Source organism: Mirounga leonina, unplaced genomic scaffold (genome assembly GCF_011800145.1).
Source record: "Mirounga leonina isolate KUSES-001 unplaced genomic scaffold, KU_Mleo_1.0 Mir_96, whole genome shotgun sequence".
Lineage (NCBI taxonomy): Eukaryota > Metazoa > Chordata > Mammalia > Carnivora > Phocidae > Mirounga > Mirounga leonina.
In genome coordinates, this window is record NW_023270871.1 from 1,940,988 (window position 1) to 1,967,750 (window position 26,763).

A 26,763-nucleotide genomic window follows, 5' to 3' on the forward strand; every position below is an offset into this window, starting at 1 on the left:
TTCATTTGGGTATATATGAATATATTTGGTTTTTTTAAAAGGTCTCTATACAGCTACACCCATTAGACTATTAATGACAATCTAATTACATAAAGCAAAGAACAAGTTAACATATTTTACTTTTTGTATACTTACTGTTTTGTTACATAGTTAATGTATTTTGTTCATCCCTTCAACAACTATTGGATGCTGAACTGGAGTCAAGCATACACAAGGTGCAATGGATACAGGTCCAAGACAACACTATCTTTAAAGGAATTCATACCATGAATATATAATCTTATAGTAGTAGTAAATCCAAAGGTTAAATGAAAATACACATTTCCCAGAAGAGAAACATGACTTAATGAAATGTTAGCATGCAGATATAGTGTTTTGGAAGAAATGACTGGAAATCTTGTAAAATATTTGTTTTATGACCAGGCAATGTATGACTGAAAAAATATTTTAGTTAGATATTTATGAAATCCAGAAATTTATTTGAACTATTATATCCACCAATGTGATGAATAGTCCCAATTAGTTATCAAATCCTATTCTAAATTAGCTTCTTCAAAAATGATAAATTTTGAACTTCCAAAGTCCGTGTATTTCTTAAATTCTGTCATTTTCTCCACAATAATCAAAATATAAAACCTTGCAATTATTAGACTATATAAAAGAAAAATCTTAATTGGAACAAATTATCTTTCATGAACTGTGCTGTAAAAACTCTTCAAGGAACGAATAGGATCTTCTCATTTAGTTAGGATGGCTTAGTATTTTCAGTAAGATGACCAATCTTTTTGTAGATGTTGTCACGTTTATAGTAGATAGCGTTCATGAACAGGCAACCGACTGTCTGTGGGTCCACCTAGAAGGATCTGTGATATAAATTTAAAATATTATAAAATGTTATATTCAGATTAGATTTAATATTGAACACAACTGAACATGAATATGCATGAATATGCTTACTGTGAGGAAATGCAATATATAGAATATACATTTTATATGTAACATTTGGAAATGTTGCTAATTTTAAACATGACATTTCAGATAATTAAACCCTTCCTTAATTCATGGGCAACAAAGTTTTAAAAAATAGACTTTTTATTGCTTTCCTAACAGTTTAGCATTTGTATGCCACACCTCCTAGAGAAAGTACTAAATGAAAAGGGAAAAATGGCAGAGGAAGGGTGGGTTCATATGATTGACATTTACTTTGCATTATTTCCATTGTTTCTCATTTTGTATGAGGATAGTTGCATATTACTCTTTCCTAAAATGGAATATAATAAAATATAGATTTCCTAAGTGTGACTTTTGTTGATGAGAGAATTTTGCCATTTAATCCTATTTCAAGCTAACATTTCTAATGGATACCAATCCATTTTCTAATAGACCCCATTTTATTATTGACAATATAAACATTATAAAAGATAATTTTATTCATACATCTCACACATTTTAAAGAATAAGAAACCATTTGTTTAAGAACGACAAGAAAAATCATATTCACTTAGTTCTCTGGCTCACTGAGTCAAGCAGTTTATAATCCTGATCTGCATATTTTGTGCATTTTTCTTCTTGATTACATTTTTAGTATTAGGCAAAGGAAGATATTTCTTTTTTTTTTTTTTTTAAGATTCCATTTATTTATTTGAGACAGAATGAGAGAGAGAGAGCGAGCACATGAGAGGGGGGAGGGTCAGAGGAAGAAGCAGGCTCGCTGCCAAGCAGGGAGCCCGATGCGGGACTCGATCCAGGGACTCCAGGATCAGGACCTGAGCCGAAGGCAGTCGCTTAACCAACTGAGCCACCCAGGCGCCCATGCAAAGGAAGATATTTCATCAAGTTTTGCACTTGTACTCTGATAGATTCTTAAATTATGTATGATTAAGTTACCTTTAAGATTTAAAATGATTAAAAGTTGCAAAAATGCTTGCTAACACACTGTCTTTATAAGTATGTTACTCAGTTCTCTGTAGAGCAGAATTCAGGCCTAAATGAAACTATTACTGAAAATACTTGGCACCATTTATATAACAGAGGTGGGTTTATTATTTCCTTGACAGTGTTTCTCTCCAAAAATAATGATAAGTTTTTGTTTTAAATCTACTCATCAGGATAAGCATTGAAACCTAAAAATCTGCTAACTACTGGTTCTACTTCAACCTTGCTCAACTCATGAATCCAGACACAATAAAAAAAATAATACTGTTTGCCCTAGGCAAAAAAAAGTCCTTGAGAATAAAGCAGTCCAATTCCAAAAAGGAGATAAATAAGAGTTTCGGTATTTCAAGCCATATTTGTCTGGTGGGCTCCACTGCAATGTGTTTTTACCTGTATGATATATTTATAATTTCTTCTATTATAGCCAATAATAGGAAAATGAGACCATGTGAAGAGAAACAAATGGGCTAGTTTCAGTGTATCAGTGTAAGACTTTATGGTATTTTTATTAAGTTTATGTGCAAATGACATACGGGCATCACAATGGGGATGACTTTTGGCAAAATCATAATGAAGGCCACAGATAGAAGACAATGATTTACAAATCCATTCCTCTGATCCAAAGAGCTAGGACTCTAATTCCCATCCACTCTAAACAGATTAGTTCCACTTTACAAAAATCTATTTCATATATTAGGATTGTGCAGAAGATTTCTTTCTTAAACAGCTGACCTAAGAAAAGAAAAGCTATTTACCTGATCTATTTTTAGTAACTTGGATGAAATCATCCTCATCCTCATCACAGCTTTCGCAGTTTAATTGTTGGAGGCTTGTTTCTGACTGGCTTTCAGCTTGATTTACATCTTTCTGTTCATTGAAGCTTCGAAGTGCAACCAGCCGATGATGTATTGCTGCATACAGACATCCTGTGTCTTTGGCGCTGGCCTGCATGAGGAAAATTAAGTTGTTAAGAATATAAATAGGAGCACCTGGGTGGCTCAGTCAGTTAAGCAGCCGACTCTTGATTTCAGCTCAGATCATGATCTCAGGGTCGTGAGACCGAGCCCCATGTCAGGCTTCGCGCACTCAGGGTGAGTCTGCTTGAGATTCTCTCTCCCCTGTCCCTCTGCCCTCCCCCTGCCCTCTCTCTCTCTCAAAATAAATAAATAAATAAAATCTTAGGAGTAGAAATAATAATAGCCACATTTTAGAGATTTTTAATCTTCCACTATTAATAAGGAAAGAATTATATGGCATAAATCTAGAATATAAATAACTCTAAAAATTAAAGAGTAAAAAGCCATTCATCTTGAAGCAAATTGAATCCGAAAGTGAATAATTTTATAACAGGTCCCAATTTGTGCATTTTAAACTGAGAAATGAAATTTTGTGATTTAAAATTTCTATTTGAATTGAAGACTATCCTTCCCCCACTGTTTTACACTGTAGAAAATTGTAGGGTGGATGAAAAAAAAGACCACCTTTCCTTTACATGACTGCATTTCGATGTCCCATGCAAGCCTCACAGCTCAGTGAAAGAGCAGAGCTCATTAGAGCAATCTATAATATTGCAGCATAGAAGCTCAGAGTGCCGGCCATTGTGCCACAGAGCCACCCTTATGATATTGTATCAGAAACACCTCAGAAGGAACACCTGGGGGGCTCAGTCAGTTAAGCATCTGCCTTTGGCTCGGGTCATGATCCCGGGGTCCTGGGATCGAGTCCCGCATCGGGCTCCTTCCTGAGCGGGGAGCCTGCTTCTCCCTCTGCCTGTCGCTCCACCCTGCTTGTGCTCTGTCTGTCTCTCTCTGACAAATAAGTAAATAAAATCTTAAAAAAAAAAAAAAAAAAAGAAACACATCAGAAGTCTTTGCTCTCAGTACTTTTCTATGCTGTTTTTATGGATGCTCTTAATATAAAAAATGATGGTGACAATAACACTGTTATAACAGTTATGGTTACTACACTCTTTTTTATTCAATCCTTACAATGAAACCATGAGTGAATTATTTATTTCATTTATATTAGCAAAAGCACCCAGTACAAGTATTCAGTATATTCTCATTTCCCACAGCCCTCTACAGATGAGGAGATGAAGGCTCAGAAAGGTACAATGACTTGCTTGAGTGTACTTAGCTAGTCAGCAGATTGGTTGGGCTCGCATCCCAGATCTTTGTCATCAAAGTCAGTGCTCTTTTAAGGTAACATGGCAGTGGTTTACATTTTTGTATCTTTTCACAATTTCGCAGAGAATCTAGGTAAATTATTCTCTTTGCTAACCCTCCAGAAAGCTGTCTTACTTTTCAAACCAAGAAATGAGGGTTGAACAAACTAAATGCCAACTTTTTGGGAGAAGGGTCTTAAGTTATATATATATATGTACATATATATATTTAAAGATTTTACTTATTTGACAGAGACACAGCGAGAGAGGGGACACAAGCAGGGGCAGAGAGAGAGGGAGAAGCAGGCTCCCCGATGAGCAGGGAGCCTGATGCGGAACTCGATCCCAGAACCCTGGGATCATGACCTGAGCCGAAGGCAGACGCTTAACGACTGAGCCACCCAAGCGCCCTATATATATATTTTCAAGATTTTATTCATTTATTTGACAGAGAGAGACACAGCGAGAGAGGGAACACAAGCAGGGGGAGTGGGAGAGGGAGAAGCAGGCTTCCCGCCAAGCAGGGAGCCCAATGCGGGGCTCAATCCCAGGACCCTGGGATCATGACCTGAGCCTAAGGCAGACACTTAACAACTGAGCCACCCAGGCACCCCGAGTTATATTTTTTCATTTGCATGTTCTTAAGTTCCCTTAATTACTTTGGGGGGAAAATAACTATAAGTTAAATAAAATATTTTTGTTCCTCATATTGTGCTAAATATTATATAGATGTTGAGAAAATAATTGTTGAATCTTGACTGATTTCATTTTTTACATTATGTGCAAAGGTGTAGTTTTTCCTTAGTAAGTTAATAAATATTGCAAGAGTATTTGTAATTGAAATATAAATACTACTCTGCCACCTTGACTTTCTAACATTAAAATTTAAATATGTCTTCCACTGGTCAATATATTGCCTTTTGCCAAATTCATTCAGATATATTCATTCAAGGAATTCAGAACAAGAAATTAAAAATAAAATCACAATGATATATTTTTTGAATAACAAATTCTCTATGCTTAAAAGAATGATAATTCCCAGGAAGTACCATAAGAAAATGCTGGAGAGAATGAAAATTGATTCAGTCTTTCTGAAGAGAAATTTGTCAAGACAAGTCAAAACCTTATCCGAAGAAAATTAACATGTATGTACACAGAGAATTCCTCACATCTTTCTTGCAGAATTTTTAATAATGAAAGGCAGTAAATTACCTAAGTATTTAACAAAGTGGAATTAATGGAATAAATTAGGGTGCATAATAGAATTCTTTTCGCCTATTAAAAGAATTTTCAAAAAATGAACTATTTAATGATAGGAAAACACTCACTTTCACTGATGAGTGAAAAGGTTACCTATGTGAACTTCATAATCAAATATTCACATTCTAATCTATTTAACCACTTTATAAAGTAAATTATTATTATCTTTATTTGGCAGATGAGTAAAATCAAGTTAAAGAATCTAAATAACCTACCTGAAGATCATACAGTTTGTACAATACATACATATGTGTGCATACACATATATGCTAAAATATAAGAAAAATGTTGTAATGACCATGCCTGGGAATGGAATTTGGGGTGATTTTTATTTGCATTTAGCTGGCTTATCTCTAGCAGATATCCTACAATTTAGGGAGCCAGCGTGGGTCAGATACTGAATAGCAGAATCTCATCTGAGCTAATGGTCTCAATCTTAGTATCAGCTACAGGCAGGCTGCTTTACTTGCTCAAAGCCAGGGGATCCAGCCTGGCAGAGTATCAGGGATTGTCTCCCTTGATGGTAAACAACATTTGGGCATTATCTTACTCTAACATCTCAATACTCAACATCATTTACACCTAACAGTGCCCTTACTGGTAGTTAATAAAACCTTTGGTTTTTCATCATTGGGCACTTGGCAACTTTTTTTCCCCATTACTTTCCATTCCATTTCCATTTCCATTACTATGGGAGCTAATTTACTTGTACTGTTACCTTCTGCCTGAGTCATGTGAGTACTCAGTCTGTTCCAGTCTTCTGGGTCTCAGCCCATGTGGGAAACCTAACCTTTTTTCTGGTTTGATCCCTGCCAGATCTCTCTCTTTTGTGCCTGGATCTTGTATTTGAGGTCAAGCATTCCTGCTGCCGGGAAAAGCTAAGTCTGTGCTCCCATCCTGTTACCTTGGAGACTGACTCATGTCCAGAATGGGAATGTGCTGTTGGACTGGTTGTTTTGACTTACGAGCCCTCTGTTTTTCCATTTCTCACTGGTTTCTTTCCAGTGATCTCAAAGCCTTCTGAATTTCAGCATTCAGTATAAGCACTGGGCTGTGTATTCCACTGGACTCCTAGGAGCCAGTCTTGACAACAGTCCCTTTGGTAACTTAGTAAGATTGTTGACATAATTTGTAATACCATTACACATAATGGTAAAGAAAAATGAGGAGGTTTGAAGCATATATCAGTACAAATGTCTTGGACATATACCAATTGATTACTATAGATTTTGGTGTTAATCTGTAAATTTCCATATAAAACTTAGGTCTTATATTAAACTGTAAACAACCAAAATGAATGGCTGAAGTTTGGTTTTTTGTTTTTTGTTTTTTGCCAGTGGTGCAGGTTACAATGAAATTAAACAATTTAGCAATTGCAGCGATCTAGAAATATAGTAGGATAATTCTCTATCACTGTAATCTGTTACTTACCTGAATTAAAAACACTTTGATGCTATAGTCTTCTAAATCAGTAGCTGTTATTCGCAAATTTTTGTGGTTCGCTCTTTGAATCTCCATTTGAGCCCAGAGTTTGCTATTGAGGATCAGCCTCAGGCTGCCTTGATTGCGCATAACTAAAATGGGAAGGTGAATATATAAGACTACAGAACAGTTGATTACTTGACCTTCTGGGGAATTTGCCATTTTTGAAAGCAAAGTAAATCTTTCAGTGGTTTTTCAGACTGTGTTTTCACTATTACATTGTAATTTGGCTTGATTATAAGTTGGTTTTCAAATTGAGCTTTATTATGTTGGAGGACTAATTTTAGCTTAAACGCCGGAATTATTTTTTTTACTATAATATTAAAAAATGATTAAAATTTTAGAACTCCTTTGAGGATCTAGTGGTCTGAAGAATATTTATCCAAGAATTGTTTACAATGGAGAAAACTTGGCTTTAGGCATTCAGAAAATGAAATTAGCTAAATTAGTTAAAAAATGACATGGCTATTCAAGATAATACTATGAACCCATTAAGAATTGGGAAGAAAGATAACTACTGATGTGGAAAGGTGATCATGGTATACCACATAAAATGTACAATCAGGTTACCCAGCAATGTAAACACCATGCATCACAAATTTTGGCAGGCAGTGGAAAGAGTGGCATTGAACAAGAGTAGAAAACAACTAGCACCTGCCTTGGGAATAATACTTGGTTGGGTTACTTAGAAACCTGTTTGCCAGTTACAGAACTGAAGACACGGTTCCTATTCTTTTAGTATGAGTTCTAGTCCTCGCTGGTTTCTTGAGCTTGATATCTGAAGCTCAATAAACATCCGTATACATGGATCCAACTTCTACCAGTGGTCCCCTCCACAGCTTTGCCTGCCCAGTGTTGACCAGTAAACCTACTGGCCCTGCCCAGGGCTCTCACTTTCAGTTTGGGCCTCTGAACAATGCCCAGTGTGTCTTCTCGGATGCCAAAAACTTTCTGAGTGTTTCAGTTTGATTGACTCCAGATTCTCACCATCACTCTGGATGTCAGTAACCACACACAGGATTCAGTAACCACACACCTTTATTTCCTAGGAATCTGACCCTTCATCTCAACCCACATGCCATGTTTAGAATGCCAAGAATAAACGACAGGGCAGATACTCTCTTTTAGAAAACTACTTTTCCTTCAGAAATGATGTCATCCTATGTATGGCCTTTAAATAATACGGAGATTACTGTTGAGGTGTGTGCTGGGCTTGCTCATAGGTGCTTAAGTGCATTATCTCACTGAATTCTCACAATTGCTCAGTAAGTCATGGAGTACTATTCTCCCCATTTGAAACGGATGTAACTAGGGCAGGGAGAGATTAAGTACTTCGTCCAAGGTCACTAGTCAGTGATAGAGGCAGAACCAGAGGCTGCTCTAAACAGGAAGCTGCCATAGTACATTAGAAACAACATTGTTTTCAACAGACTGATTTGTTGACTCTTTGAAAGCATATCGCCAGAAAATGATGTGTACCTACTGGTAATTTTACTCTGAGAAAGAGTGGGTTGCTTTACAAAATGATTCCTTACTTAGTCTTGACTGGAATGTTCCACAATCACTGCTCGCTGTGTCATTCAGCCTCAAAGCTCCTCTGCCCCTTTCAATCCAGGACTGTGTTGTTTTGTTGAATATAAAAAGCTTGCAGTTGATCTAAAGGACAATTTTTTTAAATGTCAAATATATAAAAAAATTTTTTTCGAAGTGATTCCTTTCCTATGCTGCAACACTTTTCTTTGTCTGACTTTACCAGAATAACCTCTCTTAATGATTTGTAAACCAGCTTTAAAAATTTAACTTTTAAAACACGCAATTTTTGAATAGTTCAAATATCAAAAAGCAAAAAAGATGTACAAAATGGAAAGTCCTTCCCAACCGTACTTCTCCATCTGTCAGTTTCTACCCCCTGCAACAGGTGATCGCTGTTGCTAATATTTTGTTTATCCTTCTAGAGATACTTGTATGTATATACATGCCGATACATATGTCCCTTATTTTTTCTATAAATGGTAGAATACCATACTTTCTGCATCGTGATTTTTCACTTAACAATATATTTATATGTACCAACTTTTAAATGAAATGTAATGTTATTTGAGCTATGTGACTTATGTGAAAGTAAAGGATTAGTGAAACTATTTGCATGCTTAAAATTTTTTGAGGAATACGGCAACTAGGAAGTGGTACTACAGAGCACCGTACTATAATTTAATGCTTACCAGAATTAAATATTACTGTGTACAAGAATCACCCAGATGACTTGTTAAAAATATAGCATGCCAGGACCTCACCCCTAGCAATTATTTCACTTAACCTCGGTTTAAGATGATCTGAGAGTTATGCTTAGAAGCACACTTGTATAGTAAATGTATCAGTAAATCATGGGAGAAGAGAAGAGAAATGGAGAGATTTGGGGGTAAAAGCAGATGGAGAAGGAGAAAGGGAAATCTGCACCTTGTTGAAAAACCATTATGTCATAGTAATTACATTTCATGTGCCTCGGCTGATAGACCACTCAACATTCGAATCCTATGTATGATACTGTATATTATATCTGTGAAAGTCTTGCTTTATATGAAATCCAAAACTTATATAAAAGAACTTTTCAAAGAAAGACAGAATTTTTTTATTATCTTGAACTGAAATCTATTCATCTTATCATTTAAAAATGTCCAGGGTAAGTAGAAATTTTCAATCATAGGATGATAGCACTGATTATAAAAGTAGGCATGAAAAGTATAAAAATTAGGTCTGAAGTTATTTTAAGACAGGATGCCTGGCTGTCTTCTTTCTAAAAGACTAATGTGAATGCTTGTAAACCCAATAATCCATCTTCCTGAAAATTACACATACTAACGTATGAATACAACAAACTATTGGCTTAGTCTTTGGAAGCCCCTCACAGTTTTATTGAAGCAGCTCTGTCCTAATGAAAACTATACTTCTGCCTTTATTTTTAAAGGGGTTCCTGCTTATAGAAACTTGATTTCATGTACAGACATGCTGCCAGAAAGAGCAACGTGTGGTATACAGACCTTTAACACATTATGCTCTGCTTCTTCCCCTGTTACAACATCAATTTTCTCCAGCAAGCATTTGGGTGATGGCTTAGAAGAGAAAGCAGCAGCTGATTCAATTAGGGATATATTTTTAATAGAGTCTGTGCCTAAGAAAAAAATAGGGGGGAAAAGACACATAAAAGACCCCATTTTTCTCTACTGTAAAAGCTCTTTATTGTCCCCATTAATATACAGGTCTCCTAAGCTTTTTATAACAATGAGTGTTTCCCGGGGCGCCCAGGTGGCTCAGTCTGTTGAGGGTCTGTCTTTGGCTCAGGTCATGATCTCGGGGTTCTGGGATAGAGCCCCACATTGGGCTCCCTGCTCAGCGGGGAGCCTGCTTCTCCTCTGCCCCTCCCTCTGCTTGTGCGTGAGTACGCACGCGTGCTCTCTCTCTCTCAAACAAAATCTTTGAAAAACAAAACAAAAATAATGAGGGTTTCCCAAAAAGTGAAACTACTCGAGTTTAGATAAATCTCTTTAATGATTTCTCATGTGCTCAAGTAAAAAATGTTTAAGCTTATGTATCATACAACCATATTTGTATGCTTTAATCTTTACCAAAAAGTTTTAAAGCACTGCGTTATTGTTTTTGTATTTTATAGATACCAAACAAATGACATAGGAAAACAGGAAATACACTAGTTGAATCTTTTTTTTTTTTTTTTTTTTTTTTTTACAAATGACATAATTCTTACTTGAATTTGGAGAGTTGACAGGAAATTCTAGAGTGGATTTGAACGGTTTTTCCCTGGTGTTTGAGTCATTTTCGAGTTGAGGTTGGGTGAGATGTTGAGTATCCTGGGTGAGGCAAAAAGATATATTACAGAATTGTATCCCTATATATTTGCAGTAAGCCAAAAGTTACCTTTCTTTCTTCTACTTCAACACGGCAAACTCTACTGCAATGTTTTTGTTTGGGGTTCCCAATGTGCTCTACGGGGAAATCCTTCCTATCACATCACAGGACCTTGGTCCTGATCCTCAGGAAGCGTAATCTGGTTACCACCAGCCTACTTCAGGTGGGATCTCATTCCAGGGACAAGGGGAGAAGGTTTAGAGACCCAAAAGGAGGTAGCAGCTGTTCCGTGCTACCACCAGACCACCCTGATGCCTCAAAGGAGATGCAACTCTCATCTCTGTTTCAAGGTATTTCAGTATTCCCAGCGCCTCACTCTCTATCCAAAATAATCATACAAGTTACCCAGAGAACCCACTCACTGTCTCAGAGCTCATCTTAATTTTTCCTCTAATTTCTGCCAAAAATCGCTTTTAAGGCAGCACACATGGGGCCCTGCCCAGGTGCTGTAACCAAGGCCTGTGAAGAAAAAGCGAGTAACTGCCCGGCCATTTATGATCCCGGAGATCCCCCCGCAGAACAGAGGGAATTGTAACAGTACTTCAGAACTTGGGTTTCTGTCTTTTCCTTTATGAACTCAAAACTCTTCCACATTATTTAACTGGATATTTTAAGATATTCTGCTACAATTGGTAGAGATGAGTGTGATTATTTCCATTTTAAGAAAATAAACAGGAAGGCACAGAAAGTTTCATGACTCTCGGGAACAGCGCATGGTCAGCACACGAGTCCGGAGGGCATTCTGACCCCCAGATCACAAGGTCACGGGATTATAGGATTAAGCAGAGGACACATACAAGTGATCGCTACAGCTCCTGCTAGCCTAGGATGTTATCATCTTAAAGAGACAGGAAGCTCAGTTTTCCTTTGCAAGCCAGATTGAAAGTGCCCACAGGAAATGTACACCAGTACCTCCTCAAAGCAAAGTTCTAATCCCAACTGCAGTTCATTTGCTCAGGTATGTCTCTGTCTCCCCTTAGATTATAAGCACCTCTAGAGCACAGGGTCTCCCTTTCGCTTCGCATAACCACTCACCCAGGTGTTTTTCAATCCTGGCTGTGCATTCAAATCACCTGACACCTAGCCTCACCCACAGAGACTCTGATCTAATCGGTTTGGGGAAATGCTCAGGCATACTGACTCCTTTAGAGAGTCACGAGATGATTGTTAATACACAGCCAAACTTGAGACCCACGCCAGAGCTTTAGACCTCGTAAGAACACAGAACATGTTTGTTAAGTCGAATTGGGTGTTAAGGTTGATCCTGTGAGGCTTGGAAAGTATTTTATTTGTGTCTGTGACATCTTACAGAAGCTGTGGTTAATGTAGTGCTAAATTTAGGACTAAACAGTATGGAAGAAATGTGCCTAAATGTATCGCCTAGAACTTCACTCTGGAAGTTGGTCCATTCTGGTTCAGATCCAAAGATATGGATCAACAGCTCTAGAACTGTGGAGTCACCCTTCATCTTGAGAGTGACAGAGGGTGCCCCCAAGCTAAAAAGCTAGGACACTACTCTTGGAATTTGGGTTTAGCCTGAGGGGGGTGTAGAATAAACCAAGTCTTAAAAGGGATTGATTTGTGAAAGCCCTAAAAAACTTGGAATAGACAGACCTCATGAGTTGGTCCTTTGTTATTCTGAGCCTCTATGCAGGTTTTAAAATCTGTGTAGCCTCCTCTGGATCCTTGATGTAACTAGTAGTCCTAATGCATGCTAGCTGTGGAGGGCAGAGGGGCAACCACCTCATGCAGGAGGACGCCCAATACTAAATAGGGATGCCGGTAAAACTCCTTAGGGGTTTCCACTTGGCAAGTATGTTTCCCTAGGCAAGTAAAGTACTATGATTTTCCTCTTAAAGCCTGCAAAAAAAAAAAGTTATGATAGGGCGCCTGGGTGGTTCAGTTGGTTAAGCGACTGCCTTCGGCTCAGGTCATGATCCTGGAGTCCCTGGATCGAGTCCCGCATCGGGCTCCCTGCTCGGCAGGGAGTCTGCTTTGTCCTCTGACCCTATCCCCTCTCATGTGTTCTCTCTCTCTCAAATAAATAAATAAAAAATCTTTGAAAAAAAAAGTTATGATAGTGTTTTTCACTATAAAAGCTTGAAGGGGAGGGTTGTGGTTAGCAAGAAAAAATTGGCAAATGATTTTAAGTGCATCTTGTTATGAAAGACGCTATCGAAAACCTGATATTAAAATATCATTACCAGTTAAGCTCATCTATTGCAGATAATTCTGGGATTTCCTTGGGTACCTTGGGTGTAACACACGTCAAAGAACTATTTAATATTTCTCATCAGTAATAATGTTATAATTATACAATTCCCTTCCTCTGTGGGTTCCTGCCTATTATTCTAACAACTAGAACTTGCTTCCCAGGAGAATCTTTCTGGTTAAAGAAAGAAAACGTGCCTTCGAACTCAGGATTTAAAGTATGCTCCAATTTAACATTGTTTCAATTAATATGCCTCCAGAAACTCAAAGTGACATCTTTTATAATTCTTTATAATGCCAGAATTCTTACCAAAACTCTTTCTACCATGTTTTCTCCAAACACAAAATCAGAACTGCAGCTTTTAAAAGAATACTTATCTTCATTTGGTTGACATCTAAGGAAAAGAAATGAACATTTGCGATTTGAAATATATGGATAAAGCCATGATAGATCTTAGCACATGAAATAACCGGAAGATTTAACAGATTTATGTAAAGCACAAAAATAGCTAACTCTTGTTCATCTGCAGCCACTGAGAAATGAAGGAAAAATTGAGGTACTCCTGGGGATGATATTTAAAATATTTGACAGCTGTGACAGCACAAATTGAGACCAGTCCAAACACATGTCATGCCCATCACTGTTCAGGCTGTGTGATCAACCAGGGGCTGGCCCAGACCTTATCTGCTTGCTTTTCCAGCACAGCCTCTCCAATCTCTCATTGCTTCTGTCCTCTTCCCCAAGTGGCCAATGCTCCCAGCTACCAGAGGTCTCCAGAGCAAAAGCACAGCCAATCTATCTTGTCAGTTACACTTGCGTGGGCTTTTGTTTAATTTGGGTTTTTTTCCTCCTGGAACTTTTTTGTTGTTGTTGCTAAAAGTGTTTTGCGTGATGAGAAACTCAAAGATATACAGCTGTCTATCTGTGGGCCAATGTGCTCTGGGGTCCCCACTGTACCCCCAGTGTGCACCATAGGTAAAAGCTGTGGTACTCACATGGGCCCTAATCATGTGAGTCTGGTTGTATCTATGGCTCAGTTTAATCTTCCCTCAGATCAAACATGCCTTCATTGCTGGTGATACCAGTAAATACTAACTTTCATTTTGTACATTTATACTGTTTTCTTTGTTGTCTATCCAATGTATGTCAATAAATAAGGAATAACACCCAAAATAATGAAAAATGGCAGTGGCGGGGGGGGGGGGGAAGAACACCACAGAAGGGAAAGGCTAATCTATCAGCCAGATAATTAATTCCTAACTAAAAATTTAACTCTATATTTTTGAAATATTCTCACCCAAGTCAACAAAGCAATGGAGATAATCCAATATTAATATGATGATCTTTAAATATTAGAGACGTTTTGAAAAACATTGTAAACTTGTGTCCTTTATAAAATCTCAAATAGAAACCTTAGCAATTTGGGGTACCTGGGTGGCTCAGTCAGTTAAGTGTCTGCCTTTGGCTCAGCTCATGATCCCAGGGTCTTGTGTTCAAGCCCCACATCGGGCTCCCTGCTCAGTGGAGAGTCTGCCTCTCCCTCTCCATCTGCCTCTCCTCCAGCTCATGTTCTCTCTCTCTCAGATAAATAAATAAAATCTTAAAAAAAAGAAATCTTAGCAATTTATCTGTGCAATATCAGAAAGCTATTTTCCATAAATGATTATAATGATAAAAGAAAGCAAGAATAAACGGATATATTTTCTGTGTCCTCATCATTAACTTACCCTACTGATGTAGCACCTAAACAATTCTGGTGGGTAGTCAGCTGGACTGAAATTCTGGCACTTGGTAAATTTTCACTTAGCAAAGAAGAGTTCCCCTCAGAAATCTGAAAGAAAGGCAATCCATCAGAAAGTTCCTTTCAATTGCCTTAAGGAAGGAGCATCAGACAAGGAAACATAGTTACAGTTAAATGTGTTGAAAAGTTACTATGTTCAAGTACTTCCCCAAGCATTTTTTGTACATTATCTCATTTACTCCTCACAACATCTCTATATAGGTTGTATGTCTGTCATCCACATTTTATAGTTTACAGATGAGTAAACTGACCTAATGAGTTTAAATAACTTGGCCAGGTATGGGCAACCAGGAATGGGCTGACCTCAGAGCCAGGGTTTGTCTGACATCAGGGACTATACCCTTTGCCATCATATTCAGAAATCGCACCTCCTTTTGTTACTTTTATCTTTTTAGCCACATGGAGTTAATTCTCATTTTTAGCTTCATAGATATATCCTTCAGGACTATTTAATCCCGAAAACACCCTAAGAGCTTCACCAGCATGGTCATTAAACATTAGAGGAAATCCCATTCATCTCTTCATCTAAAAATTTTTGACTGGTGACTTAATCAACTAGTTACTCTGTCTGATGTATATGCAAATGTACATTACCTGATTAATGTATAAATGAAGACGTGAGCAATTTTAAAACTGGAAGGAGCCCTTAAATGATCGGATCTAGTATCTCCAATGTTTTATGAACACCTCCCTTCCCCCAGCAGGGGTTTGCAAAGATGTTGCAAGGAGTTCATATCTTTAAAGGTAGTTGGGGTCTGTTTCCACTTTAATTTTATACCAATCAATAAAAATAATTTTGAGCATTTTCCCCTTTATAACAGAATTTGAGAGCTGAGAAGTATGTATGAAGAGAATATATGTTGTTGGTTAGCAGAGATCAAAGTGCATGCTCATGATTCAGTCAGATGATTTATCTCTTAGCCAAAATGGTAGTTTTTACTCCTTTGTACTTAAAACAGTTTTTATTAGGCATATATTATTTAAATTATACATAATAAGTGACCATTGATTAATGACAATGAATAAAAATTGCTCTGATTTTATATACAAGTCATTACGGAACATGAAAATAATAGTTCTATGAAATTCACCTAGAGATAATTTTCCCTACATCTATAAGTTTCATTATTTTGTCAGAGTTCTTACATTGCATTTTATATAGTATGTCTTTAACTCTTCAAAGGTCATTGTTAGAGAAAATTCAATAATGGGCACATACAGTTAAGCTGTTCACTAAATAGGAAAAAGTACTTTCATATGTTTGATAGATTTATTCAAGAAGAAATGTTTACAAACAATTACCTGAAAATTTCTCTTATTCTTTATCATTTAGAAGGAAAATGCAAGAAAAATATTAATAAATTTTATTTTTAAAATACATAATGCAATATTTCAATAAGCCATGCCAAAGAAGAAATATTGATTTACTTTTTATATCATAACATGTAACAAAAAATTTAATCTATAATTTATAGTACATCCTGTTCCAAAATCATATGCAACATAATAACATTTTAGAAATTAGTCAACACATCCATACTTTTTCTTACATACCTTAACACAAATTAAACAACATGCATCACTTATTAAATGGATAAAAGTGAGAATTTATGTAATATGGTTATGATTACTAGGTTATATTTAAATGAAAACATTTAATAATCTACCAATTTGAAATTTAAAATATGTTTTACTTAAAAATCACGCCATATGCCATGCAGAAATAATGAAATGATTTTTAAAATTCATAATGAGTCTCATGAGATCATATCTTACAAAAATGTTTGGAATTACAAAAACGTTGTCAAATGCTGACCAAGTTCAACTCTCTCACTTCACTGTTAAAAAGAGAAGATTGGGTGCTTTGTCCAAGAATGTAAACCTAAGTTAGGTATGGACAGAGGTAAGATTAGTACCAATCTGATTTTTTTTTCATTGCATTGGTGAAATGACTGGTATTTTTAAGTTCCATGTGTCACTGTCTTCATGTTCAGTATAGAAAAACAAAACAAAACAGGTGACCAACCCTCCACAGTCCAGCTGGAAACAAATGAAAGATGGAATTACTCTGAAAATCTTGGGTGCCATTCCTCTCAAGTATTGGCTTCTGGAAGACACGGCAACAGAATATCCCCAAACCCATATCTGCATGGCTTGAGCAAAATGACAATCAGTCTCCCTAGAAAGGCCCACAGTGAGGGATTCAGCCACCCACAACCATTGGAAGGGAGACTTCTTCTCTGTCTTCAGAAGCTTCCCCAGTCCTCCCAATTCCCAACTCCATGCAGGTAGTCCTCTGCTCCCGTTATCCATGAAGATGGGTCTGGATGGATCCCCGGTGTGACCTAAACTGGCAAAGCCACACTGGGATGTCGACCAGCTGGGGATGCAGAAAACTTCTGTTCCTTTTTTGACTTGTGGCTCCTGGTCCTGGCCATCTCATTGCTCCCCCTGTTCTCATGTGGGGTCAGTGTACTAGAACAGGAGCCCAGAGGTTTCTACCAAAAGGGCCTCAACTTTACAGCGTAGGAGAAACCACAAAACTAGTTCCTAGGAACAACTCTCCAATTTAAGAGGACAACTTTCATTAGCTCACCGAGGGCTGTTTGCTGTCTATAGTCTGCTTCAGCAACAGAACAAAAGTCAGGCAGCCCCTAACTCTGAATGTAGAGCCCACAATAATCTACTAAATGAAAGATGGAAACTTGATGTCAATCCCACCATAGGAGGTTTTCTTACCTTATTTTTTGTTTTTTCCTTTGTCTTGCAGGATTCCAAGGGATTGTGTCCAACTGTTTTTCTTACTTTTTCACACCTTTGAGCTTGAGGTAGCTGCAAAATAGCAGGCCTTAGGACATGTTCAGAATGCTTCCCAGGACCTTAAAAGAACAGAATTAAAGAGTCAATATATCTTTAGTGGACTACTTCTTCCTCCATATTTTTGACTAATTTAATGTTTGCTTTCTAAAGTCATCATTAAATGAGGGATTAATGTTAACTGATCAATGTCAAAATAGCCAGTGAATTGCTTAATGCTTACTTCTGCCCTCACCTTTACCCAATACCTATTCATTTTGGCCATGGGACTTGGCTTACCAAATTTGTTTTTTCACGTTTTGTCACTTGGCCCTAACTCCAGACCCCAACACATACACAACAAATTAAAATATAAATGTAGGGGCGCCTGGGTGGCTCAGTTGGTTAAGCGACTGCCTTCAGCTCAGGTCATGATCCCAGGGTCCTGGGATCGAGTCCCGCATCGGGCTCCCTGCTCCGCGGGGAGCCTGCTTCTCCCGCTCCCACTCCCCCTGCTTGTGTTCCCTCTCTCGCTGTGTCTCTCTCTGTCAAGTAAATAAATAAAATCTTTAAAATATATATATATATAAATGTAAAATGTAAAATTTCAGAGGCTCTTGTAATAAACTACATACCTTGATCTGTACTGTTCATATCCACATTCCTTTGCACAAGAGTTGATGTCATAAAAACATTGTGTTTCTTCACTGTAAGAAAAAATATTTAGCACATTTTAAATCAAAGAGTCCGTTTCTACAGAATCCGGGTTTTAACAGTCCTGTACCAAACTCACCAGTAGATGTCGCTGTTGGCACTAACAACTGTAGGCTGTGCCTTGTGCTAAAAATGGGTGATGGCAGTGAGTTTTGCCACATAGTTCTGTTTGCTTTCAGAAATATAAATGAAAGTTGGTCCACTAATAGAACAGGCACTTTTTTTTAGAATCACGAAAATGAGTACTGAAATGAATACATATTATAAAATCTGATGGTAGTGAACCCTCTGTGTGCATTAATATGTATTTCTTATAAAATGTTATGAAACTCTTAGCAAATTCTGCCACTCTCCCCAGTCTAGTGATACCTAGAGAGAGATGACTGTCATACTAGGGGATTTTTCTATCAAGTGTGTTGGTGGCATAAGACTATGGTGGTGGCTGCTGCAAGTATAGGATTATTATACATTTCAAAGAGATCACCCATCTCTTGCTCACAAATTGCAGAAACAGCAACCTTTGAGCATTTGATTAATGGAAATGAGAAAAGAATAAGAACTGCTTCTTCCAAGTATTAAAACATATTATAAATGTTGAGGTAAATTGCTTCTCTAATTCAAAGTTCAATTAAATGCTTTATGACCTTTATTATTAAAAACCAGCAACAAATGGGCCATATCAAATTGTACTATTTTTCTCCATTCCAATACCACCAACATTTCACACAACATAAAATGGAATGGTACTTACTGATATCAATGTTCCTTTATTTAATCTTTTTGTATGTGTATGTCTAATTTAAAATAATTGAAACAGTTATTCAGATAACTTACATCCAACCCTCCACTTTAGGCACAAATACAATAAAACAAATTCTCTAGGATTAGGGCCCCTATTCCTCTTAATGTCTGTAACTTGTCAGTCAGGTTTAAAAGGGGTCTATTGAGCTTGAAAGTATTTCTTCTGTATCTGAAAGGTATCTGACATATATGTTGCTCAGTCATGTTTGGAATTATTAATAAGAATATAAATACATTAGTTTGAAAACCCTGTGGCTCCCAGGTAGAGAGGGATCATTTAAAATAGGAAGTGAATAGTTTATATTTTTTATTTCTTTTCTTTTTTTTTTTTTAAAGATTTTATTTATTTATTTGAGAGAGAGGGAATGAGAGACAGAGAGCATAAGGGAGGAGGGTCAGAGGGAGAAGCAGACTCCCTGCCGAGCAGGGAGCGCGATGCGGGACTCGATCCCGGGACTCCAGGATCATGACCTGAGCCGAAGGCAGTCGCTTAACCAACTGAGCCACCCAGGCGCCCCTGTATTTTTTATTTCTTAGTGGCAAGCTTAACTTGGAAAAGGCAGCTGGTTGTTCAGTAGAAACAAAAACAAAAAGAATATAAAATTGTAATTTTAATGTAATGTTCCAACCATTTCAAATATTTTATGATAAGATAGATTTACTTAGCAAAGCACTATAAATTTCAAATAAAAAGAAGTAATGTTTTAGTGAAAAGGTTAAGTAATCATATCCTAAAAAAATAAATGAAAATAAAAGGAATCATATTCTAAACCTTAGAATATTCACTTAAAGCATAAACTTTAGAATAAGAATTTAAAGTATAGCTGTAGGGACGCCTGGGTGGTTCAGTCATTAAGTGTCTGCCTTCAGCTCAGGTTATGATCCCAGGGTGCTGGGATCGAGCCCCACATCAGGCTCCCTGCTCTGCGGGAAGCCTGCTTCTCCCTCTCCCGCTCCCCCTACTTGTGTTCATCTCTTGCTGTGTCTCTCTCTGTCAAATAAATAAATAAAATCTTTTAAATAAAATAAAGTATAGCTGTATATTTTGAGTACTGTATATATTATAAACTGTACAGATGAATAATAATGAGTAAAATAAAGCAAGTTATCTTATGGAGCTGCCTTATATAACATATTGCTATCATAAACATGAATTCCTTAAAAACATCATCAAATTCAAAATTTCTGCCAAAAATAAACAGATGCACTGTCTGGATTTGTGGAGTTGGAATTCATAAGTCATTCTTCTAATCATACTTTGCCTCTATTTTATTTGCCCCTAAAATGCCAGCATTTTATAGTAGCTGAGTAAGAAAGCACACCATCAATGAGAATGAATTTTGAAAAGTCAGAGTGTCAGGCTCGAGGTTCTGGAAGCAGTTTATTACCTGCCCCAGAAGGGGGGAAGGTCAGGAGGTTGGTGAAGGATGATGATCTCATTCGATTCTGGAACAAGGTTGATGCTAGAAGCAAATTGCAAACTGAAGTCAGTGAGGAAGTGGTTTTTTGTGTTTCTTTTGATTTGGACTTTTGCTGTTTCATAAAAATTTCTGTATCACTAATTTAGAAAAGGTTTTGTATTTTTTTTTAATCAATAGAAATAAAATGGGCTTGTGGTGAGAATTACAAATTAATTTCTATTCGATTCAATAAATACTGGAGTGCTCACCGTGTGTAAGACACTCTATCAGGCAGGAAGATGACCTCAAGGAAGGCACAGTGGAGGGGATAGACATACACAGAAATAGATTTCTTACAAGGCAGAGGACAATGCGGTCATGTATAAAAGGAATCACAAAGTGCTTTGAGTGTAGAAGAGAGGCAAACTGAGTTACTGGTTTACTCAGAATACAGTATATGATGTTCTTAAAGTGTTCTTTTCAAGGCAGACATCTATTTGTTTAAGTAGATGGTAACTTAGGGAGAAATGTCAGTTTCCCCTAATTACAAAGCTAATGCATCCTTAATGCAGACACTTTGGAAACATGACAAAATGCAGAGTGGGTGGAAAACCCCAAATTGCCTGTAATCCCATTACCTAAGATAACCATTGCTGGCATTATGGCTGATGTCCTTTCCATCTTTCATCCAATGTTGATAAATTGAATTTTTAAATAGTGACTCACTGTACAATCCATCTTATAGACTGCTATTTTCATACAATAATTTATTATAAACACTCTCCGACGGGTAGACTTTTAAACATTTCCATTTGAAAAGTTTCTCAGTAATTTCACACTCAGAGAAAACATAACAGTGAACAGTCAACAGTCAGGTCTATACCTACCTCCTTGGGACTGAGGGTCTGTAGTATGCAAAGTAAAAGATGAAGACCGTACACGCTTTCTTAGAAAACCATTACATTCTGCAAGAAATTTAACATGATGGGTAAAATTGCTGGCAATAACAAATAATCCTCAACCCAAGATATGGAAGAATAAATAGAATTACCTTTTGCCTACATAGATCATCATCTGCTAACATGTTAACTCCCATCATCTGCTAACATGTTAACTCCTGAAGCCCAAGTTTAAATGCTGGGGTTAATAGCTTGGTGATTATAAAGCGATAGGCATATCATCCTCCTAAGAAACACTTAGAAACAAGTGGCTTCGGCAAGAAACTGCATATGACTTTTGAGATTGTGTAGAGAATGTGTTTGGTAGGTTGAGACCCAGGCAATGCAGAAAGAAGGGACCTTAGCTTTGCTAACGTCAGTGTTCTTGGGACCTACGTGTCATCTTTCAAAACAAAAGCCAGTTTATTTTGGTGTTTAAACACAAGCAAAACCATGAAGTTTTACCCAGTTCTTGCCACATGCCAAAATACTTGGGCCTGCTTATTTTCTTTGTCTGAAGATTGGTTTTGAAATACAGGATGTAAGTCATTACCATGCTCTGCTGCCTCACATGCGGTGTCTTCTGCAGGTCTCTGGAAGGAAACAAAGCTGCCGATGAGAGCTGAGTGCTGTTTTTACGTCAGAATTCTACCCTGTCACTTTAGAAGAGAATTCTCAAAAGCCAGGTCTATTCAGCTAGGCCAGGACAAAGCCACTCACCTTTACACCTTTACTCCTAGGCATATATTCAAGACAAAGCAAAGTGTTAGTCTTAGCGGTTTTGTATTTCAGTGGCTGCAGAATCCCTTGTCAGAACTTGTTTAAAAGGAAGATTTTGAAACCGAGCTCTCAAGATCTGAAGCGGTTGGCCTGGGGTGGGGCCCAGGAAACTGACTTTTCGACCAGGGCTTGGGGTTTGAGCTTCTCTAGTGAGTTTTGTGGGTAGTAGGGTAAATGACTCGCATAAGTGGGAACAAATAACAGGAAAATACTAATCAAGCTAAAGTGGGAAAGCTATTAATCTTATTGTTGGTCTTTCAAAGCAGGTGGTACTAAAGTATGATGCAGATAGGGTCCTTAAGATCCCTTTTGAATCAAGCAACGAAGTTTAGAACCTATTTTATCCCCGGTTTTAAGCGAGGTCAGTGGTGGAGACCCACGAGGAGCCTCGACCCTGCTAACTTCTTTCATTCTGCCCCCTTCCAAGTCACTCCAAATAAACCCTCTAATTTTGAGTAAAGATGGCATGTTATTCATAGCTTCAAGACAAGGCAGGCCTCTGGCCTCCCACTTAGGCCAAATTGCTGCCAGTAAAAACCTACTATATAAATATTCTAGAGTCACTGCTCTGCTATGTGAAGAGCAAGAGGATAAACTAAGGCAACCACGGTATCATTCAGCAGCACTAGCTTCTTTGAAACATCATTTTCTTTGTCAAAGTAAAAGTCAAACAGAAAATTAGCTTGATCTTACCTTAAAAGTTTGTTCTCTCTTTGCAAAAACGAATATTGGTTGAGCAATGACAGATTTCTCTGTAAAAGAAAGAGAACAGGCAGAAAGTCAAACTCTATTCGGACATTTCTAACACCAGCTAAGAATATTTGAAGATTTTTTTGTTTCGTTTTGTATTTTTCCTGCCTTTTGGTAAAATCCAAACACTTTTTACATGGACACTATAACTTGCGTATTTACAAATGATTTTAACAGTTAATTACAGAAATGAATACTTGGGGAAAGCAATAATAATGTGTTTCCATAAATAGTGAGATCATTCCATTAAAAGAACACTTTAAGTGTTTAAGGAAAACAAAGTATAATTACCTGCATTTAGAATATCATTAGGACATCATGATTAACATCTTTGCTTTTAGAATGAAAAATTCCAAGGGGTGAAAAAATCTCATCTAAGAATAGTTCTTCTACTTGGGTTGGATCTCAAGGTAAAAATGGTATAGATGTATTGTGTTCCATCCTTAGAATGATCCAGAAATAATCCATATTTCCTTGATTGGAGTAGTCATATACTAAGCCATGTTTTCAATGTTTAGACTAGAAATTCATCTTAGTCTTTTGTCTTTAGCCCTGCTGACCTTATTAATCTTTTATATTTTCCTATCTTAGGTAAGACAACAGAGAGAAACTCATTTACTGGAGGGTGATAACCTTAAATATCAGCACTCCAGAATTCTAAGGGAAAATGACATGTTTGTTAAAAGCCTGGGCCCTGAAGTTAGGTGGGCATGTGTAGCACTAATACTTGGGGAAATAATATGTTTGTACCTTTAGTTTCTTCATCTGAAAACAAAATGAAGATTATAACAGTACTTATCTCACGGAGCTTATGGGACAATTAAATGAATTTTTGGATATAATTACTTAGATTTTTACAAGACCAAAAAAAAAAAAAAGGAGAAAAAAATCTTTAAAGAAAGGATATTAAATATGGGGCATGCCACCAATCCCCGTTCCCAAACTCTTAGCTGACATTGCCAACTTATGACAACACTTTCTTTCTTTTTTAAATTGAAGTATAAATGACAACTCTTTCTTAATGAGCCCAAATATGATCTCAGAATTTTTCTCATTATAGGTTTCCAGCAGCCATTATCAATATATTGTCCTGCCATACAAGCCAAGGTAATTTGCCATCCCTGGGCTGAATAAATAAAACCCTTACTGAGTTTCAAGGAACTACCAGACAATTACATTTTTTTTTATATATATGCCAGAAAGGGGTTCTCCAGTTCCCTATAATCTAATCCCATAAGAGAGTGTCAAAACTCTGCCAGACTACCCTTGCCAAGCTCCTGGGTCCCATGACCTTGGGTACCTTTTTTCAGTCCAGTGAGGCAAACCGTTCACTTTTTCATGCAAGTGCTTACCCCATTGTCTGCCCTTGGAGCCAAGCGAGCCCCAGCAGAAAATGCACAAGAACATCTTGGCATTCCCATCCATATTAAACTATAGCTCAATTCCTTCTCGAACAAGCTCCTCTTCCAGCAATTACATTAGATTTAAGAAATGAAGACTCTAGTGACTTCAAAAGAAAATAGTCTTCATGAATGTTCAGGGGAATACTTATGAATTAGAATTATAAATTGGCCTCTTCTAAACTGGACTTAGGATTGTTAGGCCGAAAATAACATGATGAGGCCTAATCTTAGACAAAGGACAGGTTGACTTTCCCTTGATCAAAACATTGAGCTAAACACAGGCAAAAGCAATCTTCCGGGCAGCATTAAGGGTTACTTGCAGCTTGAAGGACATATGATAGAGTAAGTACATCACTTTTATTCATTAATTCAGTGAATATTTACTGAGCATCTTTTTTGTGCCAGCCGCTGTGCTAGGATGGAGGTATACATTGTCTGATTGAAGTTACAGTAACCTCAACAGAGCCACCGTCTCTCCTTGACATGCGAGGTACAGGGATTGGAAAGCAGAGTCTCTCCATCCTCCTCCTCCATCTTGATTCTCCCAAGCAACTCTTTTGGTTCCAAAGACAATGCCAAAAGTAAGCACATTTATCAAGCCATCAGATCCATAACAGTTTTCTTACTTGACCCAGTAGGAAAATTTCAAAATAAAACAAGGTTCTTATGATTTTATATTTTTAAATTTAGCCTTTTTTCTTTCTGATGTATTCATTAATCAACCCATTTATTCAAAAAATGTGTATTGAGGATTGACTATGTACAAGACAACTTGCAAGGCAAGAGAGAGGGGCAAATGGTACAAGATGAGGCTGAAGGTGAGTGAATATAAACTTCTTTTTCTCCTCTTCTAATATGTACCATAATTTCCCCTCCCCCAATTTTACATGGGTTGTGAGGCCTTGTCCCTGCCCTGATTTCCGTATGTTTAATTGACGGTCTCTGAGAAAACTGCTTCATCTGGGGAAGTAACTGGAGGATTTTCTCAATGAATCATCTCAGAGAAGGAGGTTCAAAAGGATCTATGGAGCCAAAAGCAGATCCAGAGGAAGAGGAAGACCCTGAACCTGGAGTACCATTGACTCAGAGTCCCAGTGGGGGTGGGGGTAGGTACTGCTAGGGGCCCCAAGTTTTTGCTACACAGTCTCTCCCATGTAGAGTCCTGCAGACCGCCTCTTTGCTGCATTGGTAGTTTAGGAAAGGTGAAAACTGAGTCGTCCACGCTGGGTAGAACCAGGCTAGTCTAGCCGGGGCCAGAAAGGTTATGGAAACTGTTGGCAGGAAAGAGAGTGGCAACCTGCAGAGGGGCAGGCTCTGCCAAATGGGTCACTTCTTAATTGCTACCAGGACTGGAATTATCCACTTGGACCAAGGCCCTGGCAAGTCCTGCATTTTCCTTTCCCCGTCTTCCTGGACCTATCCACATGTCTGCCACATCCTCTTCTCTAATTTCTTCTCCCTGTGCACTCTTACCACAGGCTCCAATACTGCTCTTTATGCCCCTGCCTCTCTTACTTGTGGCCGGCTCTGGGACTGGTCAAAGCATGGATTTCCTAGCTCTGAAGTCGAATAGTCCTAGAGCTGCTTTTTGGTTTTGTTTTTGTTTTTAATTACTCTAAGCCTCAGCTTTATCACCTCTCTCTGTATATATTTTTAAAAGTTTGTCCTGAGGATTGAAGCAGTATATGCATATGGGAGCACCTAGTACAGCTCCCTCTTCAAACCTGTTTGGAACAAAGCAGAACCTCATCTGTCCATCTGTCTATCTATCCATCCATCCATCCATTCTCCATATAAGCACACATCTCTCTATATATCCAGATATTTACAGTATATTCCATATCTATCAATCGATCTAGCTATCCATCCATGCATAAACATATAGCAATATATCAGACTGCAGTTTGCACAGAAGACATTCACTAAAAGTCAGATTCCCTGCCCTCCTCCTCTCCCGTCCAATGTTACGTGCAGGCACCCCAAGACTCATGTTAGTCTGGGGGAAATGTCTCATTGTTCCTCAAGAGTCTTTCTTTCTCCTTTCACTCATTACCTTATTCTTACCCCTAGTTTCCTTCTCACTTCTCCTCATTGAGCTCCTCTATTTCTTCTGCTTTTAATATCAGGAAGTTCCTGAATTCAGGCTGTGGCCCATATGTAGTTTTAGAGATTGTTGGTCCTCAACAAGTGGTCCAGATTGACCAGTACCATTACAGGGTGCTTGTTAGAAATGCAGACTCTCAGGCCCCACCCCAGACCTACAGAATGAGCATTTGTATTTGACATGATCCCCAGGTGATGTATATATATATAAATACATATACATCTATAGTAGTACTATAGACTACTCCCGGTTTCTATCACCCAAGACCAAATTTAGGAAGATGGCAGTGGAGACTCGTGGAG

General features: G+C 37.7%; 1 protein-coding gene across 9 annotated transcripts in view; it reads right to left on the bottom strand.

Annotated features, from left to right (window-relative positions):
* LOC118006426 (ran-binding protein 3-like) overlaps positions 1-26,763 on the bottom strand; it is a 289,201-nt gene continuing 262,438 nt past the window's right edge. For 3 of the 9 annotated variants that reach the window (XM_034999085.1, XM_034999084.1, XM_034999088.1), the window contains 14 exons: positions 22,898-22,956; positions 21,978-22,017; positions 21,374-21,451; positions 20,475-20,549; positions 18,207-18,278; positions 17,515-17,654; positions 14,702-14,805; positions 13,284-13,368; positions 10,602-10,704; positions 9,880-10,010; positions 8,377-8,497; positions 6,791-6,933; positions 2,691-2,880; positions 1-863 (listed from right to left, as the gene is read on the bottom strand). In XM_034999085.1, the coding sequence (XP_034854976.1) occupies positions 820-863; positions 2,691-2,880; positions 6,791-6,933; positions 8,377-8,497; positions 9,880-10,010; positions 10,602-10,704; positions 13,284-13,368; positions 14,702-14,805; positions 17,515-17,654; positions 18,207-18,278; positions 20,475-20,549; positions 21,374-21,451; positions 21,978-22,017; positions 22,898-22,956 (1,385 nt within the window). In that variant the 3' untranslated portion in view covers positions 1-819. The other 6 variants (XM_034999083.1, XM_034999091.1, XM_034999086.1 and 3 more) reach the window with 6 other exon arrangements.